Source organism: Hetaerina americana, unplaced genomic scaffold (genome assembly GCF_022747635.1).
Source record: "Hetaerina americana unplaced genomic scaffold, ioHetAmer1.1.p SCAF_7, whole genome shotgun sequence".
NCBI lineage: Eukaryota > Metazoa > Arthropoda > Insecta > Odonata > Calopterygidae > Hetaerina > Hetaerina americana.
Genome location: NW_027287316.1, coordinates 17,090,204 through 17,105,673, shown reverse-complemented (window position 1 = coordinate 17,105,673; position 15,470 = coordinate 17,090,204). Strand labels below are relative to the sequence as shown.

Below are 15,470 nucleotides of genomic sequence, written 5' to 3'. Positions count from 1 at the left end.
AACAATTTGCCAATAGAAATAAAAAATGAGCAAAGACTGGTGTATTTTAAAATTAAATTAAAAAAATATTTACTTGACAATTGTTTTTACAATGTAAAAGAATTCTTGTTTAAATGACTGTTAATATTGCTGTATGATGTTTAAATCTTGTAATATGTACTACTATTTTAATGTATATTTGACAAGGCCTATATATGTACTAACATATCAACAGGACCAATAAATTTATTATTATTATTATTATACAAAATTAGAAACTTCAATACTTCACTGCAAATATAATGACTTTTGAAAATTTTAAGCCAGCATATGAATATTCAGTAAAGATTTGACCTGTTCACATATTAAATATTGCAAGGCCTGTTCAATAAAGAGTGATCATAAAGTTTTACATGGATGGAAAAGGAAAACATCACTAGGTATGGATAATAGGGAGGATGATCAACACATTGACTTTGATTTTCGGATGGGTTTTGTTGAACCAAGTAATCATTTCAATGCCAATGGTACTGCTCTCAACATTATTTTATGATATTCTCTCATTATGGCAGCAGTTGTGCAGTGTTGCTGAAAGAGCAGTGACTGGTGGCCCAGGTCCACCTTCCTTCTAAAATTGTCTCCCCTTTTTAAACATATTAAACCACCGTATAGCTACTAAAATGGCTGCCCCAAATAAATCAGTTTTAAAGCCATTTCACTGAGAAGGGGCAACCGTGAGAACTAACTTCCACCTTGCTCTTTCCCTTCAGCCTATCTGGCATGACTAACCCTACCAGGAGCAATTACAATTAACCCCGCAAGGGCAGTTCTAGGGATGACCAGGATTCACCAGCCCTTTCACCATACCAAGGTTGTGGTCCGTGGAAGGGATGGGATATTTTTTGTTGCTTCAACATAAAAAATTTGAATTTCATAGAGAAAATGGATTCTAATACTCTACTGAAAGTGAACTACTTGAAGTCAATATAATCCCGAGAGAGTAATGAAAAACTAGATCGAACTTGCAAACTATGGGGAAAAATACAGGGCATATTCTTTGTATCATCTTCTTCTAATGTTAAACTAACATTAATATCCCTCTTAAATGGTGCCATATCTTATTTAGGAGAATATCAGTATGACCCTTTACAAAATAATAGGCATGGAATTATATAAAATCTGGGATATGAGGATTAAATAACTGAAAGATATAATAACATGCAAAAATACAAGCTGAGAACATTTTGGATGTATCTGACTTCTACTGATATGTACGAGAAAAGATAAGAGAAACAACTTTAAAGAAAAATATTTAAGTTATATGGGTAAAAAAATTTCTCTAGATAAACAATTTCATCCCCAAGGATTTTAAGAAACTGATACAATAGATATCAATAATTTATACATATAACTCTGAAATAGAATATAGCATTTCTAAGAAATTGTATAATATTTCCCATTTCTATGCCATTTATTAATCAACCATTTGCAGCAGCATACCAATATTTGGCTAATGCATGGATATGCATAAATGGGCGGAAAATTACTCTTGGCTAGAGAATCTTGGTCTCTTCCATCAAAACAAATTTCTGGAGGAGTTTATATGGGTGAGCTATCAGTGCTTACTAATACATATTTTTTTACATTCAAACATGTGACACTATTCTACATGCCATTGAATCACCATCAAAAATAATTCTGCAACAATTTGAGAAATGATTGCTTAATCAATGATACTAAGGAAATTTCCAAAATACCAGAAGCCATGCACAAGAGGGCAACTTAAACACAAGCACATATTCTGGGAAGAATCAACCCCAGCCATACTCTTAATAGTGGGCAAAAAAAATACTAATTAAAATAAATTTAAAAAAATGATACAAGGGGGGTTAGAACAGAACAAACGATTAAACCAAAATACGATAACAAAAACGCTCTGGCTAAGGTGAACTAGACAGCAGTGACCCTCACCCTTATCTAGCACTCACCCAGACAGGGCTTGCAATTTCTCCCTGCGCCAGCAGCCCACCAATTGCACGTAATAAAATAAATGAAAATTAATCACACTCTGTAGCTTGGATGTGCTACACAGCATTGATCCTTGCTAGTCTCAAACACTCAGGGCTTACGAGAGATTTCTCCCAGCGCCAGTGGCCCGCCAATCACTCATCTGCTTGGGTATGAGTAAACGCCTTAACCCTTGCCAGTCTCACTCACCCAAATAGGCCTTCCATGGAATCTCTTCTGACGTTTATCCTGTAACTAGCACTTTGGGAAAGGTAAGGAAGGTGCCCAGAAACAGATATCGTGTTTCGACTGCCTTCAGAGATGGGCTTGAGACTAGCAAGGATCAATGCTATTTAGTACATCCAAGCTAGAGAGTGTGTGATCAATGTGCATTTATTTTATTACCTGTGATTGGTAAGCCTTGATAAGGGCGAGAGTCAATGCTATCTAGTACACCTTAGCCAGAGCGTTTTTGTTATTGTATTTATTTTTATTTATTTATTTTTCCTCAACATTTCCTTTGCCCACCATCAAGAGTATAGTTGGGGTTGCTTCTTCCCATAATATTCATACAGACATAGCTATCGTTCCTTTAAATTCACAAGCACATACGAGGTCTGTCCAGTAAATACACGAACCGAGGCCATAAAAATTTAATTTTGCAAAATTTAGTCTATATCGATTTGGTCCCTCCAAAGAACTCTTTATTCATTGCTATTCACTTATTCCATCTTCTTTTCCACTGTTTAAAGTACCCTTGGAAGTCCTCAGCAGTTAGGCTTTTTAGTTGTTTCATCGTTTCTTGCTTCATTGTGTCCACATCTTCTCAATGATGTCCTCTCATCACATTTTTGCATTTTGGGAATAGGAAAAAGTTGCAGGGGTCGAGATCTGGTGAATAAAGAGAATGATCAAGGATGGTGATTGAATTTTTTGCCAGAAACTGGCGAGCAATCGATGCTGAATGTGCAGGTGCATTGCCATGGCGAAGGATCCGTTCATCATGTTCAGTTAAAATAGTGTGCACCGTTGATTTTCCTAAATTCAGTTCACCAGCTATCATTCAGAGAGTTTTTCAATGATTAGTAAGGACAAGGGACCGCACACGATCAATGTTAACACAGGGGGCTGAAGGCCGTCCTGGCCTTACATCATCCATGGCATCTTGTCGGCCATAAAATGCTCAGTCCACTAGAAAATGATAGATTCGCTGCTCCATGATTTTGTCAATTTCCATTTTCTACAAACAGTAAAAACAAGGACAACAGAAACTAACATAACTGGATCCATACGCACAGCTCAACGATCTGCCAAGCACAGATGGCTCAATAGGTCTCAGGCAACTAGTGCCGCTAGTGGGCGGGGCTATAGTCCGCGTCATGGCCACCAGATTGCACCAGTTCGCGCATTTATTGCACACACCACGCAAATTATTTCACCCAAATTCAATGCATACATACCCAGTACTTACATGCTGCATTTTCTGCATTAATACCGAAATTTCATGCCTAATTAAAAAGCCATACCTTGTTCGTTATTGACACATGTGGTCCGCATGAAAGCTGTTGAAGTATTTCGGTATATACTTGTCAAATTTGAAGAACGACTCCCATTGCTTCAAAATAACACTAAGGCTACATATTTGCAGTTGTTTGATCCTTATGTTTAACTATCCCAGATGCACTCAGATTCAACCTGAAATTGCGTTAAATTTCTCTGTTCCTATTTTGATTCTCATGTCTAAGATATGCAAAGCTGGCCTAATGCTAATCCCAAAGCAAATTCAAGCAAAAAAGCCCATGTCTGATGTTGATTACACAAGCAAGATGTTTCAAAACAAGAATAGTCGGAACTGGACAACTATCTTATCCAGAAGGTTATTAAGCTTGTTCTAAAATAAAATTTAAATAATCATATAACACATGATGAAAACCAAATAGGGCATTTGTATGATTGTAATTTTTGTCACTATCTATCACAACCCTTTTTTAAAACTCTTTACTTTGAAAATATGAAATATTATTTGATGTAATTTCAATCATTTTATTTAAGAAAACAAACAACTTATTAATGCTTTGACTCGGGATTGCCTACTCACACCCGGACAAATTTTAATTTTGGTTTTTTGTCAAATGTAAAAAATAGGTTACTAAAACATATTCATTGTAATAACTTACACATGTGGGACCATGACCTGTAGAAATGGATGTGCTTACAAACAAGACATCGGAAAGAATTACCTAATATGAGTCCACTATGATTGTATTTTTGTGCATTTATGGCACTGTATGCTCTTGGTATTTAGGACTATTTCATTCAGTTCAGAGTGTATATGGCAACTTAAAATGAAAAACAATCATTTGCCTCGATCTGAATTTGAAACTATATCTCCCAGGTTTTGACTGGACAATTTTGTTTCAGTGTTTCTCTTAGTTTTATCCTAGGTATAGATGTTTCCCATTGAGTTGGAATATCTTAGCTAACCCAGACAAATCAGGCTGCATAGTTCTAAACTAACCAAAAAGTATTCAGGATAATTCCCTTGACTAATATTTTTATGCCAATATCACACATTGGTATGAAGACAAAATTCAGGGTGAAAGGAAAATGAAAACTCTTGCATTGCAGCGACTCCTTTGGGCAAATTATTCTTGATTTTGACCGAGGTAAATATTTTGGGACAATTACTAGAAATATTTAAGCATGTGCATCAATCAATTATAGATATTTATCAAGACAACAGGGAAAATGATTTCATGTTAGCTTAGTTAATATCATATGCTTGGAAGGCATCTAATCAAGGATGAATTCAACTGAAAACCTGAGGGTAAAAACTAGGAAAGAACATCTAACTATGAAAAACATTAATTTATTTTTGAAATACACCAAGACGAATAATAACATACCAAAAGTTTAACCTCTATAAAAAGGAATACTCCATGATATTATGCTATATGATCCCAAAACACATATGTTCCAACATTAAACTTTACCACTTGTTAGAATTGACCCGTAAAATGTCAGTCATATGAATCTTTCTGGTCCTTTCACATGATTCAATGATGAAATAAATTAAGCAATCTTTTTAATGAGAAATGTCACTCACTTCCTTCGAATTTGTTTTTAAATACAAATGACATCCTCTCCCCCAAGTTGACTGTTCATTGATGAATCTCTCACTCAAATAGTGGCAGGAGGTATGTCCAAGCCATTTAGAGAGTTTCCAAATGGCCACTGCAATGTGGGCAGCAGTGCATTGGGGTGGTATCTGGTGGGAGAGGAATCCCACGACTGAGGGCAATAGAGGCTCCAGAAACAACAGCACTGCAGGCAGCATCAGGTATACACGATGAAAAAAGAAGACTGTTGCTTGCAAGCTATAAATAAATAAAATGCTCATTAAAAATTTGAAATTAGGATAAGAAGGAAAATATTTGGTGGTAGACTAAGATCAAATTGAAACACAATTGTGCTTTCTTCAATTCTTTTTCCAAGAGGCTATGGATATCACTTTCTCTAGTTTAAAACTGTTTCCTTTACAGCATTTATATTAAGCGTTTCATTCTTATAAATATTTTCTTAAGTATAAAAACATGTGAATTAAATTTTGATTTTGTGATTATCATTAACAAAGACTACTGCAGTCTTTCTACCTAATGTCCAATAAATATTATTATTCATGAAGGAATTGGAGGAATGTCCTGTTGGGAATTGTGAATAGAGTATGGAACATTTACAAATGATTTTGATAATTTTTCTTCTTATACTTTCTACTACATCCATACTGTATTCTCAAGCTGCCACAAAAATGTGTTGATAGTATGTTGCTCTTTGAGAGCAAGATGATGGCCCAACTGGCTTTTGATAACAGTCCACACAGCTTAACTTGAAAAGGAATAAGTACTCGGAATATATTCAGGATGAGTAATTTTTTTGGAAATATGCCCAGCCTCCAAGACATAAATTTGACATATTTCTTGTGGGTCATTGCTATCAGTCCCCACTCAATCAGACAATATTATGAACTAACTGAAATCTTGATTCTTTCTTTACTTCAGTTCATAAAATGTCAAGAATTACACTGGTAATCCTGGGTAGACAATGACATTTTGAGAGAGGGTTAAAGATGCACTAGGAAATTATTATGTTGTGTCTATTAAATAGTGGAATGAGTTTGTGAGAATTTAACAGTATATTTTGGAATGATAAATGTAAGAGCAGAGAATATGTTCTGAAGAAGAAATGTGGAAAGTACCACTCTGAGGTACCCCAAGAAGTGGATACTATATTGTGAATCAACTTTCATTTCTATCGCATCTCTGCCAGGCATGTGGCTGCATTAATTTTTCCAAAATGCTGACAAAGTCATATATTTAAAGTACAAGTGATGAATAATAATTTATAAAGAAGCTACATCAAAACAAAGGTTGAAACCTCAATGTGGCCAAGAAGTTTTCTGTAAAGAAAGAGCATACTTTCTTCAATAGTTACATTTTAATGCAATGTAATGTATTTCAATACTGTATTTGTCATTTAACTGCCAAATAGTACTTTTCCATATATTCTCATATTTAATTTTGCATGCATACATTATGTGATTGTGTTGACTCTAAGTTATGTATATGAATATGGTAGTATAATGATGTACTTTTTCCATAAGAAAAGTGGGTAGATAGAGAAGTTAGAAATGAAAGATAGAAGAGAGTTAATTGAATAAATCCCAAGTGATGACAAGCCCTTTACAACTGAGTGACGAGCCCTCACTAACAGGTATACATACAAGTACTTATATTTTCACAATGAATCCCATACATTTACATATATGTGAGCCGCAAGTGAAATACTCTAATGATATTTGAAACAAATCAACATTATTGATACTTTTTTACTCACAATGATTAATAACACAATAATCAAAATAGTGAGACCATCAAGACATAAATCCAAAGAACCAAATAAAAAGTCCCAAAGACTTAGTTTTCATAGGGATTGAACTGTTATACTGAGTAAATAAGGTATCTGTAGGAACATTTACAACAAATATACCAGACTTTATTTGCTCAATTATTTGGAACTTGTATGAAGAAGAACAGTAAAATTAGAAATAAGTGACTGGTTCCCAGATGAAGCCAGCTGCAAAAGGATGCAATAAATCTGTTTCCTCTTTTCATTTTCAACATTAAAAAATTATAGCTGCAGCTTATAAGCAATGGCGGAATATAATATTAAAAAATATGGTATGTTAGCCTTGGTATATGCTGTTATACAACATATATATTTGGAACCTATTTACTGGATCAGCAAAAAAAAATGTTAGCAATAATTTAACCAGATTTTAAAATTATCTCCCAGAAAATCCCTTTCTGAAATAATTTTCTGACACACAAAATAGAGAAATCAACAGTTTTTAAATTTGAAAATATATCGATTTTAACTAAATGATTTCATTCTCCTCCCCAAAGAATACAAAATTGACAAATTTCAATTAAATTCAAGTGAATTGCTTTGGTGATTACGAAATACCATCACTTTAAAATCTATCAAAAATTTGAATGGATAACACTTTTTTTTACTTCAATTACAAACTGAATTTCAAAAATCTTTGTCAGCACCAGTAACAGCATTTTGTGTTGTTGAGATTTAATCTTCCATGATGCTGGCAGAGATTAAAAAGCAATGTAATGATAATTCAAATGATTAATAATTGACATAAATACAAGGGTCATCCGGAAAGTAGTACCCGTTCGTGCCGCATGAAGTGCTGACGACGCGAGTAGCCGCTGGACAAGGTCAGATAGCTTCAGTGGCTTGTCTGCCTTCTCTGAGCCAAGTTGCGTGACGCTAGCATTGCCTGTGTTGTTTCTGTGATTGTTTACAATGTTTAAAAAAATTGAGAACGCCGCCAGTTGTGAAGTGAGGGCAGTGATTAAATTCCTCAATGCAAGAAACGTTCGCTCATGTGATATTCATCGCCAATTAAAGGAGGTGTATGGAGACAATGTAATGGACGAGTCGTCTGTTCGGCGGTGGTGTCGCAACTTCAACATGGGGAGGGGGAACACACACGACGATGAGCGTTCGGGGAGACCGTCTGTCATTACAGACCAACTGGTGAGCTCAGTTGACGAATTCGTGAGGAACGATCGGCGCGTCACAATTGATGACATCTGTGAGCATTTTCCCAATGTTTCTCGAACAATTGTTCATGAAATTGTTAAACACCATCTGCATTATGCAAAAATTTGTGCAAGATGGGTCCCTCGCGTATCTCAATGAGCTGGCGGCGAAGGACTATGCAGCAGGAATACAGAAACTTGTCACACGCTATGACAAATGCCTTAATTTGCTGGGAGATTATGTTGAGAAGTAGTTTAAAGTATCCTCTTTCAAATAAAATTTTTTATGTTTGTTAATATTTACTTTTGTGTCTTTATTTCACGAACGGGTACTACTTTCCGGATGACCCTCGTATATCATACATGGAGAGCACATTACCCAATGTTCTAACTGAGCCTGATCCAATACATTGATTATTATGCAAACTTCTTGAGTTATATCAAACTAATTTCAAATGATATACCAAGTGGTATAGAGGGTATAGGTATTCAGATGGAGTAACAAAGCCCAGAAAATCAAACAAACAAACAAACAAACTAAGCTTATGGCTTTCTTGTTATATGGATTACAATAACTCTGAAAATTTGTAACAAATTTGATGCACAATTTTAATGCAGATTTTAGCAATTATTTAATTATCCATTCAGTTACGTCAAATCTTTACCTTCTTTGCAGCTAGTTCAGCTGGTGTAAGAGCTTCTACTTCCCCAACTGTGTCCTTGGTCCCAAATTTCTTTGTATCAGGGGCTGATGATCCCAACAATCTTTCTGTCAACCCATTTCCAATACGGGATAGCACCACCGACAATTCTTGTAGATTAAGACTACAACCAGATCTCCCCGTATGACCATATTTCTCAGCATGGCCCCTGCTGCAACCGGTACCCTCAATGCCAGCCCATGCTGGATCCAAGTTCTCACGCAACACAAGCAGTGTTCTATGTGAAAAATAAAACTTCATAAAAAAAACATGGAATGAGAAGTCTATCAGTAAGTGATGCCATTGGAAAATTAGGTCAATAAGTTAAAATTTCCTAAACGTTTTCATTGATGTATGTGTGTATATATAAATATATAACGATTGTACGGAAAAACTGACACGAGCAGCATAATAATGGGCTGACACAATATAACACAAATAGAATGGAATAGCAACATTTAAAAGGACACTCACACGGTAAATTGTTCGAGCTTTCGGCCATCTCAGAGGCCCCTGAGATGGCCCTGCACATTATAGACACCTAATTCGCTAATGGAACCAGAAAGACATGTCAGCAACATACTTTCTCATACCAATGATTAAAGTAATCAGTAGGCATTACAATATTTCCTCCACAAATAGGAACACGTATAGTTTTATAGATGTGGTTAAGGTGAGGTTGTATGTGAATCACATCAAGATGAATCTAATGTCTTAATAGTGCTCATTACGATGGCTTGAAATATAAGTCACAGGATTTATTGATCATACTTATAGGTTCAACCATGGGTTTGACAAATTACTCTTTAAACAAATAAAAATAGTGACATGCATTCATAAAAAGATTGTGAGAGAAGCAATCAAGGATGCAAGTAAATACTTCTTGAAACACTTATTATATAGCTTAAACCAGTTATCAAATTAAACCAATAAACAATACAAAAAAGCAATATTAAAAAGCATAAATTAATGGTATGGAATGCACAAATTAAATGCATTAAAATGCACAAATGCAATGAAATTAGGCATATTTTCTTTTCTCCCAGAAGTCATTTCAGACATGATACATGATTATACTTGCACGTTATCAATGACTATGAGAACAAGCCAATGAAAAACTTTTATCTCGGAGAAGGTAGGAATCTTTGCTGTATATGGGGACATTACAACAGAGGCTCAAAAATTAAGAATGTAGGTTTCTGTTTCATAGCAGAATGACACAAGGAAGAAGAGTTATAAGTAGTAAATATCATATGAATGGTCCAGAAAATTTCAAATGTTTACAACATTGGCCAAGTTTAAAAGGTCCCTAGACCTGTAATATGTTTATGATGTTCTTGTCAATCCTCTCAATCAAGATGTTCATCTAGATGAACTAACCAGCACTTTGGGGCTGCTCCTGCTTGATGAAGCTGGTTGCTAAAATATGAGTTCAAAGAGCAGAGAACAATATAATAAGGAAGGCATTAAGGACACATATGGTAAGCTCAGCACTTACAAAGGCGATTCGAAAAGTAGGTCTCCTATTTTTTTTCATGAAAAATCAAATTTATTCTCAACTTAGCATACATCGTTGAAAAGGTTGAGCATTTAGCTATTTTTTTACATAGTCGCCTTGACGATCAATCACTTTTTGCATCCTTGAAAGCAGCTTTTTAATACTGGCGTCGTACCTTTCTCCCGCCACATCGCGAAGCCAACTGATGACTGCTTCTCCGATATAAATTAATCACCATTAAGTGGATGTGTACGGTGAGAAGTGTATGGACATGAAAAACGTGGGGAAGTGTTGCAGGGAGTTTTTTGATGGCCAGGGAAACGTCCACGATGAGCAGCGGTTGGGGCAGCTGAGTTTGCCCGAATCGACGGTGGCTCCAATTGACGAGATGGTGCACAATAACCAGAGAATTACCCTTCAAGAGATAAAGGAAGGCCTTAATGATGAGAGTGGCTACTTCTCCACGCAGAATATAGTGTCGGAGGTCCTCGGTTACAACAAGGTGCCTCACCAAAGGAGTGCATTTGCATCGTGACAATGCACGTCCACATATGTCACATCAAACGACCACCCTACTCAATGAATTTGGCTGGGATATCATTGACCACCCTCCTTACAGATCAGACGTTGCCCCCAGTGACTACCACTTATTTCCCACTCTAGAAAACACCTTGGAAGACAGAAATTCAAGTCAGACGAGGAAGTGCAAGAAGCAGTCGTCAGTTGGCTTTGTGACGCGGTGGGAGAAAGGTACGATGCCGGTATTAAAAAGCTACTTACAAGGATGCAAAAAGTGATTGATCGTTAAGGCGACTATGTAGAAAAATAGCTAAATGCTCAGCCTTTCCTACGATGTACACAAGATTGAGAATAAATTTGATTTTTCAAGAAAAAAAATAGGAGACCTTACTTTTCGAATCACCCTGGTATTACTGGTAGAGACTTTCAAATCAGCAGTTGGAGTACATTTCCAAGTGGTATAGATAGCAGATATTTGATATTTATTTTACTCAGATCAGATGGGATATGCATATTTGTCCCTTCAATCCCTAACCCAGGTGAAGATGATAAATAAAATTGGTGTTAGTAAAAGCAATATTAAATTGCGATTAAATCAGCCTTTTAAAATGTGTACCAGCAACAATTAAAATAATCTATTTTAAAGAATGAAAGCAAATTAAGATATGCTGAAACTTAAACAAAGAGCTCAAGAGACATTTAAATATTCACATTGCTAACATTTACAGCACTAAGTACATAGGTAATGATAATTAAGAGGGCACCTGTATGTTTTGAACAGCCCTTCTTTTATAGATGCTCTCTCTTCAAGCAGTCTATTAAGTGCTTCTTGTAGATCTGATGCTCTCTGGCTGAAGGCAGCTTTCCAACGGGCCAACTCCTCAACCATTATACTGTAATGGACAAGTTGAGACTGTTTGCAAAAGGAAATGCACTGATATTATTCTATCACAAGGATATCACCCCCAGCCAATTGCCCTTCTGGCAGCTAGCAGGGTAAGACATACATTACTTTTACAGTTTGCCATTTATAATATGAAATTTAAATTCTCCTGTCAGGAAACTTTATTTTAAATATTTGGGCAGCAAGGAAGTTTTAAACATTTGTGGGGGACAAAAGAAAAGTGTAAAATAACAGCGAAACTTGAATTGAGAGAATTTGTAAATAGTAGGAACTATATATAGACAAATATTTTTGGCAAATAACCATGAGGTGTTTAGCCCCACGGCAAAGCTTCTCTTTGAAATCTGGGTTGCAGTGGGACCAGCAAATGTCTTGTCCACTCCATACTACAAGTTTCTTAAGTGCAGAGCCATTCAAATACTTGCCCAAAGGTATCTGCTTCCAGTAAGAAACTATTCCAAAATCCATCCCATCGATTATACCACAGGTTTTATCTATCGGTTACTATGCTAAAATTTTAATGGTTCTCTTCAATTATTTTATACATTAAACAAATCAATCATTGCCACAAATAGTAATATACTTCCCTTTGATGAAATGGAACTATCCTCAACATGGGGTTTATGTGACTTCCATAAATTGAAGCCATTTTTGAATAGTTCCTCAACTTCATCACATTTTATTTATTATACATGTCTGAGCAAATATTTTTTTTGGAAGTCATATTGAACTCTAGGACATTATGGCAAAGCTTTTGCAAAATATTTAATTAATCTTCTATGATCAAGTTCACCAGTAATAATAAAAGAGGACTCACTATTAATATTGATACTTCTACACTCAATCAAGCAAAAACTGAATCACATGCCTAAAAGCTTGAAGCAAACAACAATATTGGAGTGAAGTAACGGCTTGAAGCACAAAAAAATGCCATACATACATTCAAGACAAGGCAAATGAAGAGCACAAGCATGACAGAATACAAAATAGTAGGTGAGAAAGCAGTCATTTTAACTTCTTTTGCTGCAATGATAACTAAATAGTGGTTACTAGTAGGCTAATAGCATCAGTAAACATCAATTATCAAGGATCTCATTCAACCTCCACAGGATGAAAATAACTAAAAAATCATTCATCCCTTCTTTCAAACATGTGGTGAATTGGCCTACACTTTCAGGGTGCTTGAGATTAAAAATTAATGCCAAAGAAAATCTCCATTATGATAAAAATGATTGAATATCAGGTGTTACTGACACTTTGAAGATATATACTGCCTAGGTATTGATACTTATCATGGACAATCTTTTGCCTCTTTTTATCAATTATATGGTTTTAACATTCTCTGGTTGTGAAGGTAACATTTTTGGTTAGTAATGGACATGTTTTTTAGGCAGTATTGTCACTTTTTTGCAGGGGAAAATAATTGATATCATGCAATGAACCCCCTGAAGCTTTCATGATTTACCTGCTGGCAAGGAATTTACTCCGCCACACCTCACACTGGCTGGCCAACCACTCTGTTTGCTCACGATGGGTGGAAAGGCGCCTTGCTGATGACAATAAAGCACGAGAGAGGTGCGCCTTATCTTCTGTCAGGTGGTGAACTCTACTTTCCAAATCTTCACCAACAGCAGCAACTAGTAGTGTCTTAAGTTCACCATTAACCTTGGAAAATAACATACACATACTCTAATAATACAGGAATAAGATGTTGCAAACAAAGTAAAGCAAGTAAAATATCACAATATTTATTTTTAAAAGCATAACATTTTTTAAGATTTAACTGACATCAAGTGTGCTGTACATACAAAACAGCCCAACAACAGTGTTGGTATTATTCAAGCTACATAGCAGGCGATGCTGGTGGTTGGTTGAGTGGTAGGTGGGCAGGGGGAGCGATGGTGAGCACATATGCGAGATGGGGCAAATGTTCTCAATATGGAGGGGTCATGATAAATGTAACTCATGCCAATGAATCGGCTGATATTTTGAAATATAGTTTTAAACATGAGAGATAGTGTAATTGGATGTACACTATAAGGATAACAATGTTTTAAAAATGTATTAAAAAATGAATTGAAATTTTATTGGAAATATATTTTTAAAAACAACAGGGAGATGTATCATGTATGTAAGTGATTAATCTCAGGCTGCATATTTTCTAGATAATTATATTTTTTAATAAAATTATTGTTAAAATTTGTCCCACTAAGCATTTACCCACTTAATCATGCTATAGTGCTAAAAAGATTTTGCAAAGTAACTGCAATTGGAATTGTTCTGTTTTATCTTTAATGACTTGCTTTAATTTCAGGAATAAACTTACTATTCACTTTTATACATGAAAATAAATAATATTCAATGCAGCGAACAAAATGTTACTGATACAGCAGCGACTGAAACTGATCAACCCGTGTAAGTTCATTAAAAGTGAGATATTATAAACTACCTGTGCCTGAAACTTGAGCTGTGCTTCTAATTGATCTCTCTCATCTTTTAATTGGGTGATTTGATCATTCATTTTTTTGCGTTCTTCCTCCCATACATCATTACAAACTCCCTCGCTAAGTAAACTCCCCTCAAGTATGGATTCATTCTCCACCTAAAATAGGAAAATTCATAATAATAAACACATAAGAAAATAGGCTTCCATTGGAGTAGAGCAAGTGAAATCTCACTGCTCTGTTTTAAATGCAAAATATGGCTGTATACTGTTAATTTTTCTGTTTTCATTTGCTATTTACAGAGCATTAAAATTCCTTCAATTTATACATTTCAGGCAAGTTATTTTTGCAAATTATTATGATGTGCCATTCTAATATGCGATGAAGGGCCGTTAATTTACAATTGAAAATGTATTTTATTAAGGTAGGATATTTCCGAATAACTTGATTAATTCATACAAATGGCTCACCTGATTGTCTTCTTCAGTCACTCGGGATTTAGAGGATAATTGCGAAGGTTCATTACAATGGTTTGACAACAGAGACGACTTCCTGCTTCTCACTTTCACTCCTCCACACGTCTTTTTAACTCTCTTTTTCTCCGGCGGCACAATTGGTTTCACAGCACCTTTATAAGGTTCGTATGGTACAAATTTTGGTTCTCGACCTGAAGAGATATTTTAGCAGGGTGAAACTCTATAAGAATACAATAATTTTCATTTTTGTCAACGAAAGTCCCGTCCTTAATATGGAACGTACCTTTCAAGCTACCAATAAATATTTTTTCTTTCTTGGGTTTACAAATGTTGTGAGGTGTAAGACTGATTTTTTCAACCCCTATATCAGACGGTGGAGATGTATACGAACTTTTATGCTCTTCTGGCCTGTATATCAACTTGTCAAACAATGTGTTCCGCAGTACATTTTCAGTCTTGGGTTCTGGCTTTTCCATTCCATCACCTCTAGTTCTTACAGGCGATGGAACTCGTTCATGACAATCGACTGATCGAAAAATTGATTAATATTAAAAATGAAGGTTACTTGTTCATGCTGAAAACATTTAGGGGAAGTGAAGTTTCTAAAGTAGGGCAATGGTCATTTATAACTCTGGTAACTTACTTTTGAGAGCCTTAACAATTCTAGCAATTTTCTCCTGTGTGCTATCCGAAGTAAAATCTTGTGTGTCTTGAGAATTTCCTTGAGGTACCACACTCATTTTGCTAATACACGACGTATAAAAATGGAGAAATTAAAAGCTCGATTTATTCCATGTATACAGACGATTCAGCCCATTATTTATTT

At 35.4% G+C, this 15,470-nt stretch overlaps 1 protein-coding gene across 3 annotated transcripts; it reads right to left on the bottom strand.

The window, feature by feature from the left end:
• Positions 1-4,882: 4,882 nt before the first annotated feature.
• Positions 4,883-15,460, bottom strand: LOC139696409 (golgin-45). 3 transcript variants are annotated; one of them, XM_071595158.1, is made up of 8 exons: positions 15,288-15,460; positions 14,928-15,170; positions 14,639-14,835; positions 14,174-14,326; positions 13,190-13,389; positions 11,585-11,713; positions 8,768-9,041; positions 5,094-5,363 (listed from the first exon to the last, which is right to left on the bottom strand). In XM_071595158.1, the coding sequence occupies exons 1-8, from the start codon at positions 15,382-15,384 to the stop codon at positions 5,199-5,201; spliced, it is 1,458 nt and encodes a 485-aa protein (XP_071451259.1). In that variant the 5' UTR covers positions 15,385-15,460; the 3' UTR covers positions 5,094-5,198. The 3 variants fall into 3 exon arrangements, with proteins under 3 accessions (XP_071451260.1, XP_071451259.1, XP_071451262.1); XM_071595159.1 differs by lacking the exon at positions 8,768-9,041 and having other exon boundaries at positions 4,883-5,363; XM_071595161.1 differs by lacking the exon at positions 5,094-5,363 and having other exon boundaries at positions 8,774-9,058.
• Positions 15,461-15,470: the final 10 nt, after the last annotated feature.

Coding starts and splice junctions, on each gene's coding strand:
- LOC139696409 (XM_071595158.1), bottom strand. CDS start 15,384: ATGAGTGTGGTACCTCAAGGAAATTCTCAAGACACACAAGATTTTACT. Junction 11,714..13,189: donor AGTAAATTCCTTGCCAGCAG/GTAAATCATGAA, acceptor TGTCCATTACAG/TATAATGGTTGAGGAGTTGG. Junction 9,042..11,584: donor GGGCTGTTCAAAACATACAG/GTGCCCTCTTAA, acceptor TTTTTCACATAG/AACACTGCTTGTGTTGCGTG.